The sequence below is a fragment of the Prosopis cineraria genome, unplaced genomic scaffold, assembly GCF_029017545.1.
Source record: "Prosopis cineraria cultivar Desert tree isolate PC_DT_omini unplaced genomic scaffold, ASM2901754v1 PC2, whole genome shotgun sequence".
Classification (NCBI taxonomy): domain Eukaryota; kingdom Viridiplantae; phylum Streptophyta; class Magnoliopsida; order Fabales; family Fabaceae; genus Prosopis; species Prosopis cineraria.
Window position 1 is genome coordinate 1,964,334 of NW_026555333.1, and position 22,614 is coordinate 1,986,947.

Here is a 22,614-nt window from a genome sequence, read left to right on the forward strand (position 1 = left end):
CTTTTTTTTATAAGAAAATAAGATTTTGAAGCCTACCTTGATATGAAAAGGGGGGATTATGGCCACGTGGCCTTTTTAGACTTTTTTGATTTTACCCCAAAAAATAAAATATTTTAAAGTTTTATATCAAATTTTAATTTTAGAATATACTTTAAAATTAAAATTTTTATTGTTTATTTTAATTCTTAAACATTATAATTTATATTTTTAAAAAAGTATAAAATATTATAATTGAAAACTTTAATTTTAAAAAATTGAAAAAAATAAAAAAAATAATAAAAACAAGCTTACAAATGTGGTCTTAAGTTTTTGAATAAAGGTTAAGCTTTTAAAAAAATGATTGATTTTGTAGTAATTAAGTTAATGAGATTTGAGCCCATATGCTTGACCGGCCTGTTACCCGACTTATCTAATAAAAAACTTATTCAAATAAGGATTACTATAAAATAAATTGTTAAAACAAAATATAACATGATTTTTTTTTTAATAAAATTTATTAGTGAATATGTTCTTGTCAGCTACTTGTAAACTCAATAAGGATTAATGTGGCTTGGGGCCGAGAAACGAAAAGGAGGCCAAAATAAAATAAATAAATAAATAAATAAATTTTTATCCCTTCCCGCTGGTTCCTCCTTGTTTATCCACCTGAGCTTCGATAGCAAGAGTTCGCGTTAGGGCAGTGACCACGTAGTTCAACAAAATGGCAATTTCCGTATCTTCCCTCGCGGCTTCCTTCTCATCTCTCTCGTTCTCTTCCCATATTTCCCAGAAACAGCACAGCCTCTCTTTTGGAAGAACCCAATCCATCTCAATCTTCCACGTGTCCCGAATCCCCCAGCTGGTTGCATCCGCCGCTGTCGCATCTCCGGCGGAATTGGAAACTGCTGACCTGAAGAAGTACGTAAAATCGAGGCTTCCCGGAGGTTTCGCTGGTCAAACCATCATAGGCACTGGTCGCCGGAAAAGCGCCGTTGCTCGGGTTGTTCTGCAGGAAGGAACTGGCAAATTCATTATCAATTACCGTGACGCTAAGGTCTCATCCCCTGTCTTTATCTCTGTATTTATGCAATATGTACATTTAATTCCCCTGTGTCCGCCACAAGTTCAATAAGTTTAAGATTGAGTTTTGTCCAGAGTTTTCTAATTGGGTGGCAGCTTCTGCATTCTATCGTTTTTAGCCACTGTTTTCAATATTTTACCCAGTAACAATTGCTTATGTTTATGTGTCTCTAATTGTTCTATCTGTTCAGCCTGAGATCGAGATGACAAGTTTTCATGAGATGGTTTGACATAATGTTGTGTTTGTTTGGCTTCCTAGTATTTGACATCTTTTGCATTGTAGCTACGGCTCTTTCTTGCTTTTTTTAAAGTAACTGATGGTAACAAAAATAGAAGCGCCTGGGCTTCAAATTACATTTACGCATGGAAGATGCTAAAGCGAAACTTTTAATAGAGGACTTTATGGTCAATCTGAGGTCGAACTGGCGGAGACAGAAGGGAGAACGCGATCTACGTGCTTATTTTTCTAGAGTATCTTCCCAAAATTAGTTGTCATACATCTGCATCGGTGGTTGATATTTGATTCCACCAAATGACAATGTTGAAAAGCTTGTTGTATTGTGTTCAGTTACAAGCAATATAAGTCTTCGTCTCTCTGTCATGATGGAGATGTGAGATATAGAGATGGTGACAGGATGAATAAAAACCAGTTGATCATTACGGTTTGTATTCTAGATGAAATCATGAAATTTCCTTGGACAACATTTGTGAACGAAGGGCTATCACTAGGTAGGTGATTAAACCTTGTAATCACATGGTAAAACTTCTCATATTACCGTTCTTGAGCATGAGGATAAAAATGCTTGAGTTGGAATAAGCAGACTTCTGTTTCCTGAGAAGGGCATTTTATCACTGCTTTGTACTGTCTATTACGATTTATATTTATCGTGGATGCTTGTCAATTTTGTGTGTTTCTCTTTAGGTCTTCTCATGTGGTTTGTTGATTTCTCTTTGCTTAGGAATATCTTCAGGGAAATCCATTGTGGCTTCAGTACATTAGGGTCCCATTAATAACTCTGGGATATGAAAATAGTTATGATGTTTTTGTCAAAGCTCAGGGCGGTGGCCTGTCTGGTCAGGCTCAAGCAATCTCCCTTGGCATTGCTCGGGCCTTGCTAAAGGTGAGTGAAGATCACAGATCACCTCTGAGACAGGAAGGGCTCTTGACCAGGGATTCAAGAGTGGTTGAGAGGAAGAAAGCGGGTCTGAAGAAAGCTCGTAAAGCTCCCCAGTTTTCAAAACGTTAAGGTTTGGACTTCCCGTATATAGTTTGTCGTTTTAATCTTTCCATGTTCCGGAGTTTAATTGATTTGAAAGTGACAACGGTAGTCCTGTGTAGCCATCTTTTTAGAAAGTGTATGAGATAGGGACGGAGGAGTAGAGCAGAGAAAAACTGAGAGAGGTCTCAAAGTGCATTGGATGCAGAATCCCATTAATTTATACCCTCTCTATTCTTGATTTGGACCATATATATGGTAAATACAGCGTTAGCTTGTTATTTCACTCTTACCCCGCCTCTCTTGCATGTTTGTTTGTGTCTTTGTAATATCTTTGTAGTCTCAAGTCCTTTTGTATGTGTATTGAATATTCCTGTCGCGTTAGCCACTGAAATTCTTTTTTAACTCTTTGTAAGCAGCAGGTTATTCAACAGATAAGTGCAAAATTTCTGAATATCCGCAATAACTGTATAATATGAATAAGCTTTGGTTGGCCTTGTTGGTGTTTTGATAATTTGTTGATCATGTAATTGGATAAGGAAAAATATAGGAATAATTATTTTAAGGTCTCACTCAAGACAATTAATCACTGTCTGGTTCATTGACAATTAAGTTTAGGAGAATGACAATTGTGTTATAATTTTTCTAAATTCAGCTGTCTATATTATTTTTTATTTTAAAAATATACATTAAATATATTAGTTATATTAATATAATTTATACTTATATTAATTATATCAATTATAATTTTAACACTTGCAATTCTTATATAAAATTAAAATTTTTTATGTTGATAATTTTAATGATATAAAGTAAGCAGGTGATATCTTTTTTTTTATAATATATTAATTATATTAATACAATTTATTCTGTATATCTATTCATTTAATAACTTTTATTGATATCATATTTTTTGTGTTATTTCTGGAAGAGTAATTAGTTTAGTACATCTCAATTAAAATAGAAGAATAATGATTTGATGTTATAATTGTTTTGCTTGTTGTTTTTACTCTTATAGCCTGGAGATTATTTGTAATTGCTATCATAATGTGTAGTTGTGATTAATAATATTTAATAATTAATTTTAAATTGTTGATATTTATGTACTTGTATTATTTTGATTTTAAACTTAATAAATTATATGATTTAAAATTTTAATGAATTTTATTATTCAGATTTTTTTTCGACGTTGTTCGATTTATCAAGACAACATGATGTCTCAATCTTGTCTTGGTCTCATCTCGATTCTTAATAAGATGAGACGACTTTTGGGACGGGATGGGACATGGAATAAAAATTTAATTTTAATCTTTTTTTTCGAGATGAAACACGAGATAAGAGTGTCTTGGTACCGTTTCATCTTATGAACACCTCTATTTGGAAGTAATTAATTGTCTTGAGTAAAATTTGTGTGTAATTTTCCCAAAAATATATCCTGATTTACAATTCCATCTTTTTTCCCTTTTCATTTCTCCTCATTCTTCTCCCACCCAACCCAACTCTGCCACTTCCCCCTCCGTCTAATCCAAAAACGTATCTGCCTGACTGCATCAAAGTTAGGAGGATAAAACTAAGGTTTGGTGTAGTAGGGTTGAAAATGACAAGAGCATTAACATGATTCCACCTGGCTAAAATTATGAAAAGATCCATTTAATTTTTCTAAAGGAATATAAAATTTTATATAGAAATAAACATTTATTTGATTCAATCTTACCTATTTTACATGTGGTGGATGATCTTGTTCATGTGTCTCAATAAATTCGTTTTCAAAGATGGATCATTGGGAGTACATATAATAAACTAAATGTCGTAAAGTACCATGTCTTTCTCAATACTATATAAAACTAAGAATCTTTGAAATGAATATTCAACAATTGTTCCAATTCTTGATAGGGTCAAATGAAGTTTACCTTCAAGCTGGAAGTCAGATTTTTCTAATAGCTACTCTCCCCTTTGTCAATCAAGCCTCAGCAATGATGTCACAAGATGAAGAGCAATGTTTGATTAGTTCTACACCTCTATGTGTTTGGAGACTCAGCTATTATAGCTAGCAGAGGTAACAAAGGTGGAAGAGGCGGAAAAAAACGTGACATTAGTTGGCTGTTTGGTTTTTATTCTCATTTTTTGTTTTCAAAAATTATTCTATAATATAATTTTTAAAATTATTTTTCAAAACAAAATAAAATGAAAATTTGTTTGGTTTTATCAATTAAAAAATAATATTAAAATTTAAAGATGAACTAATAGTGATGATTATAAATAGTTTTTTTTGGTTCTATAATTATGAATAGTTAATGGTGGTAATTAATAATAAAAATTAGTTAAAGTAATTATAATTTTTAATAATCAAATGCAGTGTATTTTAAAAATAAGAAAAATAAAATAAAAACAATTTGAAATTGTTTCTATTTTTTGTTTTTTAAAAAAATGAAAATACTTTTAAAAATAATTAAATGAAAAACACTTATTCAAACAAATTTTTAAATTTTTCTGTTTTAAAAAAACAGTTTTTTAAAATAGAAAACAATAACACCCTAGATCTCACAATATTGAATTTGATCCATTAGATATATATGAAATTGATTGTAAGAAAGAATATTGTACATTACCAATAAAGCCCTTTGGAGGAAACTAATTATGCAACCCTTTGACAACACGGTCATGAAAAAATTTTAAATAGTGGCTATAATATAAGGTTCTCTTCTTATTATCTTTAATATAAGATTTTTTCATATGAAATTTAATAAAACATATATAGTTTATTTTTACAAATGTGCTCATCTCTTTCACTCTCCACTTAAATAATAATTTTCAATGTTTAATTTGACTAAAAGTGATTTTGAAAATTCACAGAAAATTAAAATTTTAACCAATTTTTTTTTAGCAAAATTTTAACCAATTTTTTTAATTAATATAAAATTGTTAACATGTATCTATATTTATAACAAGGAGGGGAGAGAGTAATTATTTTAAGGGGCTATGGCGAGAGGAAAAGTGAACTAAAGAAAATTTTTTTTTTCCAAATGCATAAAACGATCCTTCCAAAAAGTCTCTTACAACAAGAGAATCGTGAGAGCCGAAAACGTAAAACCTATCATCATCCCAAAAAGTTGTTTTCATAGGGTAACTGTAACTCGACTTTGGGCTTTCCAAGCTAATTATTATTTTGGGTAAAAGAAAAAACAAATAAAATATAAGTCTAATAACATTTGGGACCTAAATTCATTTTTTTAATATTTTTTTTAATTTTTAAAATTGATGTAATTTATTCTCATCTGTTAATAAAAATTAATTTTAATAATTAGTTAATTAAGAAATAATAAAAAATAATTTCATAAATTACAAAAAATAATCAAGAGAAATTTTATTTTTTTATAATTTTCAAGATGATTTTTTAATTAATTTATAGTTAAAATAAACTTTTATTAATGACAGAATGTCAAATATTTTTAAAAAGTTGAAGAAAAATCTTACATAAAAAATGATAGAACCCATAGTATCCTATTATTTTTATGATAGTTTATAATAAATATTAACTTATATAAGTTTTTTATTATAATTTTTCCCAAAAATAATCTCGCTAAAAGGTAAGCGAACATCAATGTCAAGGACACGAACGAAGATCCAACCGTGACCGTTTTTTTTGCATGTTAACTCCGAAGACGCGCACGTCTCTCTGACCTTGTGCGTAATTCTCCCCGAAAGTTTACATCACCGGAGTAAGTCTTTGAGATCAGAGCAAATGGCGAAATCGAGCGCAGACGATGCTGAACTCCGGCGAGCTTGCCAGGCTGCAATTGAAGGCACCAAACAGAAGGCTGTTATGTCGATACGTGTTGCCAAGAGTCGCGGAATTTGGGGAAAATCCGGCATGCTAGGAGGCCGTCAAGCAATGGCCAAGCCCAGGGTTCTCGCTCTCTGCAGTACGTAATTTTCAATCCTGCATTTTCCTGGTCTGTCTTTCTAAATTCAAGTTCGTGGATTCTGTTTACGATCCTTCGAGTTGAACATGGTGCTTCACCCAACTCACTTTCGAAAAATGTATGAAAGATGAATGAAGTAGACTGGAATGAGTGTTTAGAAAAGCTTGTTTGCTCTGCGTTCTGCTATAATTGATATAAGTATTACTCTACAATAATTAATAATTGCTGTTGTTGACTTTGTTTATCTTCCCATTTCTTTCTCGTTACGTTCGATGTTTATTATTCCTGCATGAATAATTCTCCCTAATGACAGTACATAGTAATTTAGTGGTTTGGTACATTCTAAAGTAGCACTCCAGAAACTTGGATGGTTTGAACGCACCTAAAAATATTATAGGCTTTAGTATACATATTATGCGGCCGTATCAGATGATGATTTAACTTCCCTTCTGCTGCCAAAAATTCTTCATAATTCTTGTTATTTCTGCAATGGTTCTTAAATGCTGCTTTTGAAGTATTGTTGACGACATCGTGCTATTTCACGCAGTCAAAGTGAAAGGTCAGAGGACAAAAGCTTTTCTTCGAGTCTTAAAGTACTCCAATGGAGGAGTTCTCGAGGTAGCTTTCTCCTACCCACTTGTCATTGAAATGGGCGTTTCTGTTTAGCCTTTACGTGGGGTTCAGTTGATAAGCGTGTTTTCGGGCTTTTTTGTGTTTTTCGTTGACTTTTCTTGTTATAGGCAATTCTCCTGTTCTACATTTCCTTTCTCTTGTAATGATTTCCAATGCCTGAAAGGAAAATATCCTCCCAAGCAGGGGTAGAGCCACTATTTTATGACCACCCCCTCCCCCCGGGTGGAGGGGGGTGAGATTGAAATTTGGCCTAATTAATATAATTTTGGAGAGGATGTGATGACACCTTGGTTCGCTTGGTCATAGAATCTTAGTGCCATATTAAACAATCATTCAATTTAAACACACTTCGTTGAAGGCCAAAGGATTTTATAATTAATTGTGTCTTTCACAATATCTCTGTCAACTGTCCCTTCCTTGTATTCATATATATTTGAGAACTTCTGAAACTTTATTATAGACATACCACACACCTCCCTCCTCCCCTTCTGAAATCATAGTGATAAATAAAGTTGGGAAATGTGCACTTTCCAACAGATAAACTGAAACTAAATCACTTGATGCTTGACAGTTTCGAGGTACAGTAGACTTGGTTGAAGATCCCGTCATGCTTTCTATTTAATTTCTTTTTTTGTCGTTGTAGCCTGCAAAGTTATACAAGCTGAAACACCTCTCAAAGATGGAACTTATATCAGCTGACCCCAGTGGATGTACATTTACGCTGGTAATGGTCTATTCTTTCATTCTATGACAGCTCTTTGTTTTACATAGCGGCTCGGGGGTATAGTGTTTATGTTTATTTGTTTTTAGAAAAATTACCTTCGCTGTGCTGCACGGCAATTGTGCAGGACAGAGGATCTTCTGTGTATGTTCTATACAGTATTCTCAGCTGCAGCACTGAAGCAAAATGAGAAGCAGTCTTATCCTGTTTTGAAGTTTGTTTTTATCTCTCTATGTCATATATTTATATAGATGATGAAATTGCATCTTGTAGGGATTTGATAACATCAGAAACCATACTGTAGCTCCACCTCAGTGGACAATGCGCAATGTTGATGACAGGTTTTATCATTAAGAGAGAAGTATAATCTCAAAAATTCAAAATTTTATAGTAAAATTTTATGTTTGGACACAACAAAAATTCTTATCATGGCTATTACTTTTCTTGTAGGAACCGCATCCTAATGCAAATCTTAAATATATGCAAAGATGTACTGGGTCGCCTTCCTAAGGTTATTGGCATAGATGTTGTGGAGATGGCTCTCTGGGCCAAGGTGTGAATTAATGAAAGTGTTATATGGTTACATTCCAGTGAAAATCATTCTTTACTGGCACATTTCTATTTACTTGTCTTGGTTTATTGCTTTGCACTGAGTGTGGCTTATCTCACTTATAGTCATTAAGTCCATATTCCAAAGAAGTTTTTAATTTTTAATGATGCATCTGCTAATGGATTGAAGTGTCTTTTCAAAATCTTATAGCACAATGACCATTATAGACCATTAGTTTTTTCTTATTACATTTTTCTTTAAACAAATGTGAAATAGGAGAACACACCTGCAGTTGCTGCTCATACAAACCCACAAGATGGTGGTCCTGTTGAATCTGCTGTGACCGAGACAGAATTGAAAGTCAATGTAGAGAAGGAACTTGTTTCCCAGGCAGAAGAAGAAGACATGGAGGCTCTTTTGGGAACGTAAGTGCTATTCCTCTCAAACTTATTTGTTTGGATTGATTTAAAAAAAATGTGGAGGGTTCATTTCAGTGTTGCATGGCACATCTCTTTGTCTCCTCGCTCATAAATATTATATGAATCACTAGCAGGCACTAAATATGATGCTTATACGTGTTTATGAGAAAAATTTCAATGAAACTAGTTATGTGCAACGAATATTTATTGAGTCATTTTCTCTCACATGGAAACTGCACGTTAACCTTCCCACTGATGTTTGTCGTACTAATATCAATGTCTGAATGAGCAGTTATGTCATGGGTATTGGTGAAGCAGAGGCATTTTCTGAAAGATTGAAGAGAGAGCTCCAGGCTCTGGAAGCAGCAAATGTGCATGCCATCTTAGAAAGCGAACCTTTGATAGATGAGGTATAATTGTTCTTAAGTTTAAGGACGTCCTTCTGTTATTGCCATATTGTTTGTTAACCGTTATAAACCAGCCCTTGATTCATGTATTCCATGATATCTCCATTTCTACCTGTTACTGTTTAGGATAGAACAAAGCATTTGCACTGTTTACAGCATATATTAATTATTTAAAACAACTTATATTAGGAAGCTTTGTATAAGATCAACCTCTTTATCTAATTTAACCTTCTGCTTGATGCTGATGCTTCTAACTCACATTGAGATTCCAAGCTTTAATTGTATCTCAGCATTGTTATTTTCTTCACCTATTATAATCTGCTTTCTTCCCCAAATTTTGTTTCTCAATTCTAGCTCATTTCAAATTAGGTGGTTGAAATGATTTTTGCCTTGCAGGTGTTGCAGGGGCTTGAAGCAGCAGCACATTGCACGGAAGACATGGATGAATGGTTGTGCATTTTCAATGTGAAATTAAGGCACATGAGGGAGGATATTGAATCAGTAGGGACTTTTACCTTTCATGTTTGGAGTATAATTTGCTTAGCACAGATTAATTAGTGGTTGTTATAGAAATGCCTGCAAAATCATTGAGAATACTGCTAATTCTTGTGCATGCTAGATTTTTTTTTAGCACAGGAGTAGAAATTAACTTAGAGGGGGCAAAACTTAAAGTTATATAATAAATAATTTTTTAAAATAACACTAAATATAATTATATTCTATATGCTAGGAAAAAAAGACTAAATTAAATTATAATTAGAAAAGTTAATTGTGTGCTAGACTGTACACATGGCATGCAACGTGAAAGGGAATAAGCATATTTTCCTCAGTAAAAATTTATTTGATTTATCAATTGGTTAAGATTCTATAAATTTTTAACTAGTTTCATGCTAAAAAATATTTAAAGTTGTTGATAATCTATATAACAATGATAATATAAAGCAATTTATCCCTTTGTACATATACAAGTATCAAAATGTTCAGGGTGTCCAATGGGCTTCCATCTACCTCTGCTCCAGTAGATTGTTATCACTGCTCTTGCCTTGGTTCAACCTGTGCAGTAACTGAAAAAGGGAAATTATATTAATGATCCTGGTGTAATTAATTCTGTTTCTATATTATAATAATAGGTCACACATTACCGCCACTTTTAAAGATTTAGTTTGTTCATTTAAAACCAAGAGGAATGTGCGTATAAATGATAATTAAAAGCTGAAGGGAAAAATATTAATTTAGGCATGGATGTTTTTACCTATGAAAGTTAGATCATAATTGGAAACCTAAGAGGTGGCCTATCTTGCGATGCTACTGGTGTTCCTTTCTGCTTAAATTGAGAATTTTATATGTTACTTCTTCAAGTCTTGTAGCCAATATAATTCTCATAGTTGGTCTCAATTTTGTATTGTACAGATAGAAACTCGCAATAACAAGTTGGAAATGCAATCAGTAAACAATAAAGCTCTTATTGAGGAACTCGATAAACTTCTTGAGCGGTTGCATGTCCCTTCTGAGGTATACCTTTATTGGTCAAATTAAATGCTTTTTAGAATTTGACAAATATAGTTAGCCTAGTATTTATTGCAATATTTCACTGGGGGCAGCTTGCAGCTTGTCTGACAGGAGGTTCATTTGATGAGGCACGCATGCTTCGGAATATGGAAGCATGTGAGTGGTTGGCAGGTGCCTTGCATAGTCTCGAAGTGCCTGATATAGACCCTGCTTTTGCTAATATGAGAGCTGTATGTTCTCTGCCTTGCTTGTTTGACTTTTGAAAACCATCTGGTAATCTATTTATTCCACATGACAACCTTGTTTTTGCTGGCTAGAAAAGGATTGAAAGAAATTCAATTGGTTGGATAGGCACTGTCTGAGAGTTCTACTGTGCATTTGAGCTCAAAAGGCAGATACAGTTTTGTTTGTGGTTGATACTGCATATAGGAACAGAAAGTTATTTGCTTTAATGGTGGTTCCTGCTTGTCCTACAAGTTAACTTGTCGTTGGGCAGAACTTTGACACGGAAAACCTTGTTTTTTTGGGCCAAACATGGAAAGCTTGCTGTTTGTTATTAAAGTATTGTGTGTAATTTGATATCCAAGGTGACAATTATGAATTCTATCCATTACCTTTGACTGCTATGATTGTTGGAAAGGCTCCGTATGAGAGTTTTATTGTGAATTTGAGCTTGCAAATAGAGTACTTGTGTTTGTGGCCAATACTCAATACTGCATATATATATATATATATAGGCCAGAATATATAAATATATTTTTTTTTTGTCTAAACAAAGCCGTTTGTTTTAACTTTGTTTCTGGCTGTCCATACAGGTTAAAGACAGGCGTGCAGAACTTGAAAAATTAAAATCTATTTTTGTCAGGAGAGCTTCTGAGTTCCTAACAAATTATTTTGCCAGTTTGGTGGATTTCATGATTAATGATAAAAGTTACTTTTCCCAGGTATTTTCTATTCAGGTTCTTAAAAGAATTACAAACTTCAAAAAGCCTCAGAATTCTAAGCACCACTTTGTGGGCTGTGCTTGCTTTAAACAGAGGGGGCAGTTTAAGAGGCCTGACCATGCTGACTTACGGCACAAATGCAGGACATATGTACGCCTTCTGCAACATTTAAAGGTTAAATTATGAAAAACTTGACAATTTCTTTCTGAAGTTTTGTTTTGTGCGCATATAATTGGTGCTTCATCTTTTGGTTTATCCCCAAACTATTCTTATTTTCACTTGCAGAATCTTGATAAAAAATTCTTAGGTCCATTGAGGAAGGCTTATTGCAGCTCTCTTAACACGCTTCTCCGAAGGGAGGTCTGAGATTACAAACTATTGATACCCCACATTAATGTTGTTTGTTCATTAATCTGCTGGTGTTTAAGTTATTTCTATGAATTACTCTATCCCAATAAAAACTGAAGTCACTTTTATATTATTGGGAAAAAGAATAGAGAGAGAGACAGAGTGAACTCACTTTTATATTCAGTTGAGTAATTTATATACTTATTTAAGGTTGGTCAATGATTTCCTGACTATCGTCGGGGAGACAGTATAAGATTGAACTTACTTGGGGTTGGTCAACCATTTCCGATAATTATGCCAGTTCAAATTGTGCAGGTTGTATCTGATTAATAGTTTAATATTTAGTTGTCTTGGCATAAAATATTGGGCTACTCATGAACAGAGTCAATATGGGGAAAGAAATTATACTATTGGCGCTTAAGCTGGAATCTTGCTTACTTGACATTATCATGAATCATATGTAAACTTTTAAGCCTTTCAAATCTGCTTCCACTTGGGGGCCATCAAGTTTTAGTATTATGTTCTTACTTGGTAAGTTGGCATTATATAGGGGTTGCCTTATCTTGACACTGGGCACTTGGTCCTTGAAGGAAACGTGACTCAGACAGAAAAATGAAGTGGCAGGCTTGAAGCTTCGTATACTATTGTTGAGAAACGAGGGAGAGAAGAAGTTAGGAGGAAAAAGGACCATGCAAAATACATTATTGAAAGAATGTTATAATGCGTACATATATGCTGAAACCTCAATGACAATGATCACAAAACTTCCCAAATCCTTTAGTACCTGTTAACAGATATCATTTGCTTTTCATCAGAAGATCACATTATCTTAATTCTAATGTATCAGAGATAATTGTTAATTATTTTCTTAATAATGAGATTTTAAAATGGTTGTTAGCAATTAGCATAGAAAAATGTTTTTTTTTTTTTTTACTTTATAAGGCCGCATACTGTAGACTCAAACTACATCCAACTCTCCCTGGACCCTGCGCCTAGCAGGAGCTTCATGCATCGGGCTGTCCTTTTTTTATTTCATTGCAAATCTTGTTTGAATAGGGATGAGATTGCAGTTATTTTTAACTAACCAGGAGAGATTTTGCAATTACTTGTCTGCCAGCTTCCTCGAGACATTTTGGCCTGGATTATTTAGTAGACCCTTTAGTTTGGTGCTGCTTTATCTGTTTTATGATGACCCCTTCGGATCTTCCTAACTGTAACCTTAGCGACTTTTGTTTGCAATTTTGTATTGACTGAAAGATTTGTGCCAAGCCCACCTTGTTCTGTAAGGTGGTGGATGATGAAAAGAACTAGGTTTTTTTGTTTCCATTGCATGGACCTTGTTTTGAATTAATATATGTTGAATGTTTTATTCAAAAAGAAAAAGAAAGATGTGTGTCATGCCTATTGTTTGAATTCTATGACCCGTCCCTTAATCTACTGATGTTGCATTGAGAAAGTGTGCACGGAGTCATGAGTTTCTAAGTGTGCACGAAGTCATAAGTTTCTTTCTTCCTTCCACAGGCCCGTGAGTTTGCAAATGAACTTCGTGCTAGTACTAAAGCACCTAAAAATCCAACTGTTTGGCTTGAAGGTTCCACAGGTTCTGGTCAGAATGCAAACACTGCTGACACTTCTTCAGTTTCTGAGGCTTATGCAAAGATGCTCACAGTTTTTGTCCCTCTTCTAGTGGATGAGGTGAAATTCTTCCATATTTATTAACTTTTGATGTTGCTTAAATTTTTTAAATTACATAATAAAAATCTTCATGGCTTCAATTGCAGAGCTCTTTTTTTGCTCACTTCATGTGTTTCGAAGCTCCCACACTGGCTCCTCCAGGAGGCACTAATAATGGTAATGAAGATGGATATGATGACGAAGGTGATGAAGCCAATGATGAGGATTTGGGGATTATGATCACTGATGAGAATGATAGCAAATCCGGTGCTTGTTAGTCTGCTTTCCAAAAATAACCTTTCTTCTGGCACTATTAAGTTATCCAGAATTTCACAATTGGCTTAATTTTATAGGTATGAATCCTGCGGAGCTTGCATCTTTGAATGAGTTCCTTCAGGATTTGCTAGATGGAATCCAGGTATGTGTAGAAAATCCTCCGTATTGCTTTCAATGTATTTTTGAGCCTCTGATATTTTTGAGATGTAATGATAAAGCTCTGTGAGGCTTTCTAAAGCAATCCCCCACAATAATATTGTGAATGATTGCTAACAACCTAAGTTGCAAGCAACTTGATCTTCTTGTCAACATCAGCATCCTAAATAGAAAATCCTTGGCAAGAGAATGTGCGAAGTTAAATAATGAGATTCATTAAAGCTAGCTTCCACGTAAAGTGATGTGGATTGTAATCTGCATCCCGGGCTTATGAAGACGAAGGGAAGATTAGTTTTAACCTATCTACTGTTATTTTTTCTTTCTTTGAAGACAGTACATAAAACTGATATCTATTGTTTCTCAGGATTAGACACCCTTCATTGACTTGCAGGATTTGTTATCTTTGTTGATCAAAAGCTCGTACATTTTATTGACACCAAGCTACTCAATGCTTTCAGGAAGACTTTTATGCCGTGGTAGATTGGGCATACAAAATCGATCCTTTGTGCTGCATATCAATGCACGGAATAACAGAGCGCCATCTCTCTGGTCAGAAAGCTGATGCAGCAGGATTTGTATGCCTTGTGCTCGGTGACCTAGAGTCTCGGATATCCATGCAATTCATCCGTGTATGTAATTAGCATTACTAAGAAGTTCATTGTGCAAAATACATTCTGAAGACAAGGTTGCTAACCCATTTGTTTTAATTCGAACTCTTACTGTAGTTTGTAGATGAAGCCTGCCATCAGATTGAAAGACATGAGCGTAATGTTCGCCAAATGGGTGTCTTGCCTTACATTCCCAGGTGAAATGGATCCTCAATCTCTAGTTCTCCCCCTTCCTACTTCTTTTTAAAGAAACGACGAGTTATTTTTTGAAAATGATAGCACAGTTGTACTCTTCAACCAATTAGAGGCTTTAACAGCTTCTTGTAAGCTCTTCATTAAAGACGATCATTCACTATACATTGGTTTCTTTTTAATGCCCACTCTTCTGGGAACCATATTCATTTGATTTTTTTTCCTATTTCTAAAAGGGCGATTCTTTTGCAGCTATAAAGATGGCTTCTCTCACTTTTGGGAATCCAAAAGGGTGCTCAAAAATCTCATGACACTTAATGTTATGGGTGTTAGAGTATTTGAACACTTTATACTCCAAGTAATGGGTTGTGCCTGGTATTTTGAAAAACTGATTTCTCATACTAGGGAATAGCTGGTTCAAATTGTGCCAGTTGTTATGATTGATTTTGTCCATCCTGGCTTTACCATATGGTTCGTATATGGCTTATGTAGTTTTTAATTCCCTATAAGTCAGTTTCATGATTGGCCTTGGATAATTTCTATTTTGATGTTTAAATTCTGGTATTTTTTGGAAAAGAAAAATATTTTCTCGTTCTCAATTTTTCGACAGATATTAAAGCTATAACTGCAATGTCTCATAGTTCTCAGTTTATAAATCATATGATTCACATCTCAATTCTTTTTTTCATGATGGGCATCTATTATTTTCTTACCCACTCTTTTGTAGATTTGCAACCCTTGCGACGCGTATGGAGCAATACATCCAAGGGCAGTCAAGGGATTTGGTTGACCAAGCATACATGAAATTTGTGAGTAATTTTCATCATGAACTTGCGTGTTTTCGAATATATCACAATTTTCCCGAGTTACCTACAATTTCTCTTGGAACATTCTTCTTCTTGTTGTTTTTTTTTTTTTCGGTGAATGTTGGATAAGCCCCACTATTATTCCATTATCAAAACTTCCCATGGGCAAGAAACACCCAAGAGATCATCATACAGTAGAGACATCAACTGATCAGGAGGCTCAAAATCCCTCCTAACGGCAAAATCCAGTGAAAAACTCCTATTAACCAACCAATCTGCGCACTTGTTTCACTCCCTAAACACATGTTGTATCCTAACCTGAGTAAAAGAAGAAAGTTCTTTACAAATATCCCCCACCAGTACCTTATCAGTAACGCCATCCTCCCAAGCTTCCTTCAACGCATGAACAACAGCTGCAGAATCACCTTCCACCACCAAGAAACTTCACCCCCAACTCTTTCGCCAATCTGACACCTCATGAAACCCCCCATATCTTAGCATTTATGGCAGAACAATCACCAAGCTTCTTTGAAAAACTACCAATCCAACCCCAACCATCATCCCTCACCAAGCCTCCACATCCCGCCATCTTGATACTGCCACGTGCAGCTCCATCGAAGTTGAGTTTATACCACCCAGCAGGAGGGCGAGACCGGCTAATATTCACCACTTTCTTCCTGCCACCAACCATACCCCTACCACTAAGCACAGAATTGACCCCCTCCACATAATGCAGAATGATTCTTGATGGGTCGACAGGGAGCTCAAACCCATCTTCAAACAAAATTTTATTTCTCCAGGTCCATTGCCGCAAACAAGTCACCCCAAAAATTCTGGACCAGTCCTCAGTACCCATCAGATTGCCACCAATCCACTCTGTTAATCCCAATTGAAAGAAACCATCATTAACTTCCAACCTACCCAAACTATGCCGTATCCTAGCAGCCATCTCACAGTCACGAATGGCTTGAATCTTATTTTGAAACATTTCTATGTAAGCGTTTCTTTCAAACAGTTTCCTTTCAAAGAAAAAATATAACAATTAGACTTTTCAATTTTTAGAGTTGCATTCAATGTGGGTTTCTTATATAACAGAGAAGCTGACAGCAAAAAAATTTCATTTTAGATACACATTAATACATGGATTGTCATTTAATATGCTCGAGTAACTAGAGATAATAAATTAATAATGCACGTTAGCCTGCGATGAACTTTCCAGATGAAAGAACTTGAAACCTTTTGACTTCTTCCACATACAGTATGTATCCACTACTATATATGTTATACTGGATGATACACATAATTTGTTTTAAGTTTAACATTTTTATTATTAGTTTTTTATTTGAAATATTTTAAAATGGCCTAAAAACTTAATGAAAATTAAATTGTTTGTTGTTGTTATCTCTGTATTAGTTTCAAAATATTTGTTGAAAATTCAATTATTTTTATATTATTCATTTTTCATGCGTTAATTTATTGAATTCATACATAATCACATGTGTATATATCCTGTATCTATATTCTAAAATTTTACAATTTATTATATCTGAAGTGTCATATTATGTTTCATCCAATACACATACTCGTATTTGTGCATCATAGATAACATTTAAGGCATACACCGGGTTACTTGGGTTCTGGAAATTCTAACTAATATGTACATCAGCCAGAAAGTCAAGAAAGTTCTTTGTGAATCGACTTCTTAAATGAGAGAGATTTCTTTGAGAATCTTTGCCTTGTCTATATGTCTTGGTATTAGTGGTTAAGTTTACCGCTTACCCTTTTTGTCAGCATATGTTGCATACATGCAGATATGTGAGGAGCAGCCTTTAATTGATAGTATTTGAGTCTTTCATCATTTTTTCTTCCTTTCAACAGTCTTGAGCATTTTTTTTCTTTATTAATTTTAAACAAACTATAACTGCAATTTCTATACTGTCATTTTCTGGTGGGATGGTTGCTTTACAGGTTACCATAATGTTTGTGACTTTAGAAAAAATTGCACAAACAGATCCAAAGTATGAAGATATTTTTCTATTAGAGAACTATGCAGCCTTTCAAAATAGGTAGGTTCTTGTCTTGTGTTAAGCTGATATTGCAGAGAAAGACAGGTTCATTTTTTAACTCGCTACTTTTTTGTTAATTTTGCTCAGCTTGTATGACCTCGCTAATGTTGTTCCAACTTTGGCAAAGTTTTACCATCAGGCCAGTGAATCCTATGAACAAGCTTGCACACGCCACATTAGCATGGTTATTTACTATGTAATGCATACTCTGTTTCTCATCCGTTGATCAAGCATGATGTGTTAAACTTGACTGATTATCCTTCTTTTTCCTTGGGAAGCAATTTGAACGTCTTTTTCAGTTTGCTAAAAGGATTGAGGACTTGATGTTCACTATCCCACCTGAAGAGGTGAGTGCTAATTTCTGTGCCAATTTATCTGACTGTTCTTTGTAGATTTGCGTCATTTAGCGTCTCCACTTGTCTAGAAATCTTTTATCAATTATATTGTTTTTATCGTTCATATTACTATTTAATCTATGTAGATACAATTTAAAAGTTTGTCTGCATCTTATTAATGTCAAACTGACGATTATTAAAAAATAAATTTATTCAACAATGGATTTTCAAAGGGTTAATTTATTTAATGATGTAAGATTAAGTTTGACTGACATCAGTGCCAATTGATATGCATACACACACATGGTTCATGTAATGTTGCATCCTTCTTTTAATGGTCACGAACAGCAATATTTTTTCTACTGTGCAATGTTGAAGTTAATTTCCGGGCGCTGTCTTCCTTCTTTGGATTGACCTGACGTAGCATTATCATTTATCGATATTGCCGGGCACTGTCCTCCTTCTTTAGATTGACCTGATGTAGCATTGTCATTTATCGATGATGTTTCTTTTACAAAGGAGGCACAAACCTTGGAAATAGAGAATGGGAAAAGGATACCAAGACTCATTGACACTTGTGTTCACGAGAGTGTCACTTGAGTCATGGCTTTCGGAGCCTTTTTAATCTGTAAGAAAAGCATAGTACATGCGATAATAGGAGCTCAAAAAATTGCCTCTACTAGTGAACGTCTTAGAACTCTTTTCCCCCAGCGATTGTGAGATGAGCGGATAATATTTCGTTCCATGTAAAATTTTGAATATTCAGCAAATACCTGTTGTTCTGCATCAATTTCAGATTCCTTACCAGCTCGGGCTGTCAAAAGCGGATCTTAGGAAGATGTTAAAAGCCAGTTTATCCGGGGTAAGGTGATGCATATTTATTTGGAATCTGTCTTATCGTAAGTATCAAACTTATCTTGGCTATTATGTCTCAGGTTGATAGGTCTTTTGGTGCAATGTATAAGAAATTACAGAAGAACTTGACTTCAGAGGAACTGTTACCTTCCTTGTGGGAGAAATGCAAGGTATGCAGTATGAGCTCATTTGGCCAACCAGATACCACCTGTTTAAGAAAAGCAAGAAAGTGGTAAAAAAACTGCGGTAAATTGATATATTTTAATTGAAGTAATGAGTTGATCAAGAGAATAGTGCATCACTACAACAGATAGGTGCAAACAAAAACCAGTGAAATTTGCAATAGAAGCAGAATCTTTTGCATGCCCAGGTTTTCTAGTGCTTAAAGCATCTATGTTGAACTCTAAATGCATTTGATCCAAGGAGAAAGTGGATGGGGTATAAAGCTGGCACGATCTTCCATGCAAAAACCTGCACAAACTCAATTGGCGGTTAGGTGAACTACATTGTAGCTCCGTGTTGTGCAGGTTTGTGAATGGAAAGATCGTAAAAGCAGTGAATAATAATGATGCTATCTGATTGTGGTTTTTTCCAAAAATTGATATGACAGAAGGAGTTTCTTGATAAGTATGAAAGTTTTGTCCAGCTCGTCGCCAAGACGTACCCTTCGGAGAATATACCATCTTTAGCAGAGATCAGAGACATTTTAATTAGCATTTAAAAATTCATTTTGATGTATTCCTTTACTTTGCTTGATGCCTATAGTCATTCTTTTTTAATCGCCATATGTAATTTGATTTATTTTATTCTATTAAGTGCATTTATTGTGTAGGTTTAATTTTTTGAAAATTTCATTGCAAGTTCTTAACAGTTGGTTCATGATTTCAATGTTTGAATCGGATCGACCGATCGAGTATAAAAATACTAAAATCAATATAAATATCAGAGATTCAAACATACTAGTAATTTTTAATATCCCATGTGATTAAACGGAATTTAAAAATGATTAAATAATTTACTCTAAATCAAAGCTCTGCTTAACTGGGAAAGCAATTGTCTTACTGTCATGCTTAAAAAATTTCTCTCTCTTTTTTTTGGGTGGGGGGGGGGGGAGAACCCTAGAATAGGCTCGATTAAACTACACATACAGGATGGGTCCCAAAGAATTATATCAACAAAAAATAACGACAAATCAATATTAATTCAGAAATCCTGAAATACTACTCTGCCTTGGAGAGATGGGAGGAACGAATGAGTGACATGCCCAAATCCAATCAATGAATTGGGTCCCGTTGGATAACTATCTAACCATATCCTTGTTGTTAGGGAAAAGAAAAGGGAAATTTTTGGTAATTAAAAAGCTGGCCCCATTATAGGTGGAACTCCATTTTTTCGGTTGAATTCATAACTCCCTATGAGACTTGATTATCGAGCAAGTCTGGACAGCAGAAAAATGCAAGCTGAAGATGTCAGTATTGCTGCTGCAAAGCAAGCAAGATCGAACCCCGTGACTACAGGAACGTCCTTCAACTTCTCCAACACTCCGACCTGAAGTATCAGCATCACTGCATGCCCAATTTTCGACTTTGCCTGTCCAATAGATTCTATTCCCATCCATCGTGGAGTTGACTGAAATGAAAAACCCCCACCAGCCGTTCAAACGATCAGTTTTAAAATCGCACGTAACTATAGCTTCTTAATTACAGTCAAAAGTGATAAAAAGAGAGTGCATGTTGCCGCACTTACCTGAAAGTCTGGTCCATAAAGCCATGGCTGTTCTTCAGTCTTGGATCCGACAAACATGACGTACAAACCCACCCCAAACATGAGCATGCCAGTTCCTACCAGGAACATATCTGCCCAAAAACATAGAAACAAAAAGGATGCAATCAGATTCTGTTTTGAGGGTGAAGATGGAGCCCATGCAAAGGCTTAGTCCAGATAAAGACCTACGGCTTCGATTAGTAGTTTGACCACATGGCCTTGATCCGACATGTTTGACCAGATACGAAAATATTGAGCGTAGGACTGGATAACAAGAGCAAAACCCTGCATTTCGGGATGGAGAAAAAGTTTAACATTGCACGCAGATACAGGAAAAGGTAAAAGACTTGCAAAAGGAATAGCTCAATCAATCACCTCAAAGAAACATAATACGGAAGCAAGTAGAGATCCTAACACGGCAAATAATGTCAAAAACCGGCAATCAATGATGGCCTGCAAGTGTCTGAAATTGTCAGCGCCTACGTAGTTAGCTAGAAATGAATGGACGGGCATGCATAACATTACCTTCTGAATAAGCAGCTGGAGCTGTAGATCGGAAGGGCGAGTTTTGAGAGGAGAGGAGGTGGTCAATATAAGAGAGTTCATGAGACGCCCAAAACTCGGCACCAAGGTCGCAGTGAAGGCGGAGAATCCTGACGGAGGAGCTACAGGTGGAGGGTGGGATGTGAGGGATGCCTTCGGATCCGGAGCGGCCTTATTGCTTTGGGATCGTAGAAATGTGGTGAAGGAGGGAGCGTTAGAAGAAGAAGAAGAAGAAAGGTGGATAGGCGGAGACGGCGTGCGGAGCATTCTGGAGATTGCCATTGCAAAGGCGCAAGAGTTGAATTGAAGGAGAAGGTAAATATTGTGCGTTTTATTTGGGGAAAGAAGATTCGGAGCAACTCAGCCTCCGGAGTGCCTTTCGGACACCGGCGGGGACACGAGCTAGCCCTGTTGAACGCCAACGTGGCAACTCCTGGGTCTGACCTCTCAGCCGTGTGGGACCCATACCTTTTACTTTTAAACCGATGGAAGAACCCACTGAACATTTGTCGTTTTGTAATTTGTTGTCCAAGGATAGAAGAGCCCACTTCGCCACGCTCTCCATTGTGGATCGCTCATTTCAGAGATCCCGGAATTCGAACAAGGCCGAATCACTTTGACTTCCCACGCAATGCATCTAGAATTCTAGATACAGTACAATTCCATAAAATTATAAAATTTTTCTTTTAACAAAATTATCAATTTGTTATTTTAAAGTTCTCAATTACTTTTTTATAATTGTTGATCGAATTTTTCAGTTGCCAACTAAACGGTATTGATTGACAACTATTTTTTATCGAAATTAATTAACGATTGTTATTCAACAATAATTGATAGTTTCAGCAAAAGATATGGTATTTTAGAGAAATTTTATGAATTTTTTTATACTTAAATCCTTTGCATGAAACTTTAATGCTACGTTTGGATGCATGTAAAATTTGAATTTATATTTGAGCCAAATCTTACCTCAATTTTTTTGTAATTTTAAATATTTTCTAAATCATTATTATTTTAAATTTTAATGAAAAGTTTTTTTCTTTCATTTGCCTTCATTCGTCGATTTCACTACCTTGTAGACTTGAACATCATTGCCTCCGGCTAACATCCATCAAAATCAAACGGCCAACACCAACTGGGACCAAATTGCGGAAGTCAACCAAGACCTAACAAGCAACATTGATAGGGACTAAACAACCGGTGCCAGTTGGGATCGGACGGCCAACTTTGACTAGCATCTCACGGATAACACCAACTAGGACCGAACCATCATCTTTGACTGGGATCATACAGCCAACTTTGACTAGCATCTCACAGATAACACCAACTAAGACCGAACCATCATTTTTGATTGGGATCGGATCTCCCATGCCAACTAGAACCTAACTACCAGCACCACCCAAGATTGAATAGCTGGCGATGACCCAAATTGCATGATCGGTGTTGATCAAGACCAAAGGGCCAAAGCTGACCAGGATGGAACCATTGATGATGACTGAGACTTAATGTCTAGCTGTGACCAGGACCAGATGACCGGCTTTAATCAAGACCGAACGATCAGCACAAACCAAGAACAGAGGGCCAAAGCAAATCAAGACAAGATCACCGGTGT

The 22,614-nt window shown here is 35.3% G+C and overlaps 3 protein-coding genes across 7 annotated transcripts; 2 read left to right on the plus strand and 1 right to left on the minus strand.

The window, feature by feature from the left end:
• The first annotated feature begins 609 nt into the window (after positions 1–609).
• Positions 610–4,390, plus strand: LOC129302339 (30S ribosomal protein S9, chloroplastic). The gene is made up of 3 exons (XM_054941145.1): positions 610–1,033; positions 2,019–2,307; positions 4,170–4,390. The coding sequence occupies exons 1-2, from the start codon at positions 701–703 to the stop codon at positions 2,304–2,306; spliced, it is 621 nt and encodes a 206-aa protein (XP_054797120.1). The 5' UTR covers positions 610–700; the 3' UTR covers position 2,307; positions 4,170–4,390.
• Positions 4,191–19,547, plus strand: LOC129302338 (exocyst complex component SEC3A-like). 5 transcript variants are annotated; one of them, XM_054941141.1, is made up of 26 exons: positions 4,191–4,332; positions 5,939–6,199; positions 6,747–6,817; positions 7,476–7,556; positions 7,827–7,894; positions 8,004–8,106; positions 8,380–8,528; positions 8,815–8,932; positions 9,326–9,430; positions 10,340–10,441; positions 10,531–10,668; positions 11,254–11,382; positions 11,476–11,556; positions 11,668–11,742; positions 13,252–13,425; positions 13,512–13,677; positions 13,758–13,822; positions 14,295–14,465; positions 14,562–14,641; positions 15,364–15,445; positions 17,411–17,508; positions 17,596–17,704; positions 17,787–17,855; positions 18,640–18,705; positions 18,779–18,868; positions 19,309–19,547. In XM_054941141.1, exons 2-26 carry the CDS (start codon positions 6,019–6,021, stop codon positions 19,417–19,419), a joined length of 2,682 nt encoding a protein of 893 aa, XP_054797116.1. In that variant the 5' UTR covers positions 4,191–4,332; positions 5,939–6,018; the 3' UTR covers positions 19,420–19,547. The 5 variants fall into 5 exon arrangements, with proteins under 5 accessions (XP_054797116.1, XP_054797118.1, XP_054797114.1 ...); XM_054941143.1 differs by having other exon boundaries at positions 13,512–13,671; XM_054941139.1 differs by having other exon boundaries at positions 11,254–11,556.
• Positions 19,548–19,880: 333 nt separating this feature from the next.
• LOC129304179 (uncharacterized) lies at positions 19,881–21,606 on the minus strand. The gene is made up of 5 exons (XM_054943867.1): positions 20,988–21,606; positions 20,838–20,915; positions 20,648–20,747; positions 20,445–20,554; positions 19,881–20,327 (listed from the first exon to the last, which is right to left on the minus strand). Exons 1-5 carry the CDS (start codon positions 21,285–21,287, stop codon positions 20,124–20,126), a joined length of 792 nt encoding a protein of 263 aa, XP_054799842.1. The 5' UTR covers positions 21,288–21,606; the 3' UTR covers positions 19,881–20,123.
• Positions 21,607–22,614: the final 1,008 nt, after the last annotated feature.

Bases quoted from the DNA above. Each gene is read 5' to 3' on its own strand.
- LOC129302339 (XM_054941145.1), top strand. From the start codon at position 701: ATGGCAATTTCCGTATCTTCCCTCGCGGCTTCCTTCTCATCTCTCTCG. The intron at 1,034-2,018 runs GTCTCATCCCCT...CTCTTTGCTTAG, and splicing joins TCAATTACCGTGACGCTAAG to GAATATCTTCAGGGAAATCC.
- LOC129302338 (XM_054941139.1), top strand. From the start codon at position 6,019: ATGGCGAAATCGAGCGCAGACGATGCTGAACTCCGGCGAGCTTGCCAG. The intron at 10,669-11,253 runs GTATGTTCTCTG...CTGTCCATACAG, and splicing joins CTTTTGCTAATATGAGAGCT to GTTAAAGACAGGCGTGCAGA. The intron at 15,446-17,410 runs GTGAGTAATTTT...GTTGCTTTACAG, and splicing joins ACCAAGCATACATGAAATTT to GTTACCATAATGTTTGTGAC.
- LOC129304179 (XM_054943867.1), bottom strand. From the start codon at position 21,287: ATGGCAATCTCCAGAATGCTCCGCACGCCGTCTCCGCCTATCCACCTT. The intron at 20,916-20,987 runs GTAATGTTATGC...AGACACTTGCAG, and splicing joins TCCAGCTGCTTATTCAGAAG to GCCATCATTGATTGCCGGTT. The intron at 20,748-20,837 runs GTGATTGATTGA...CCCGAAATGCAG, and splicing joins CCGTATTATGTTTCTTTGAG to GGTTTTGCTCTTGTTATCCA.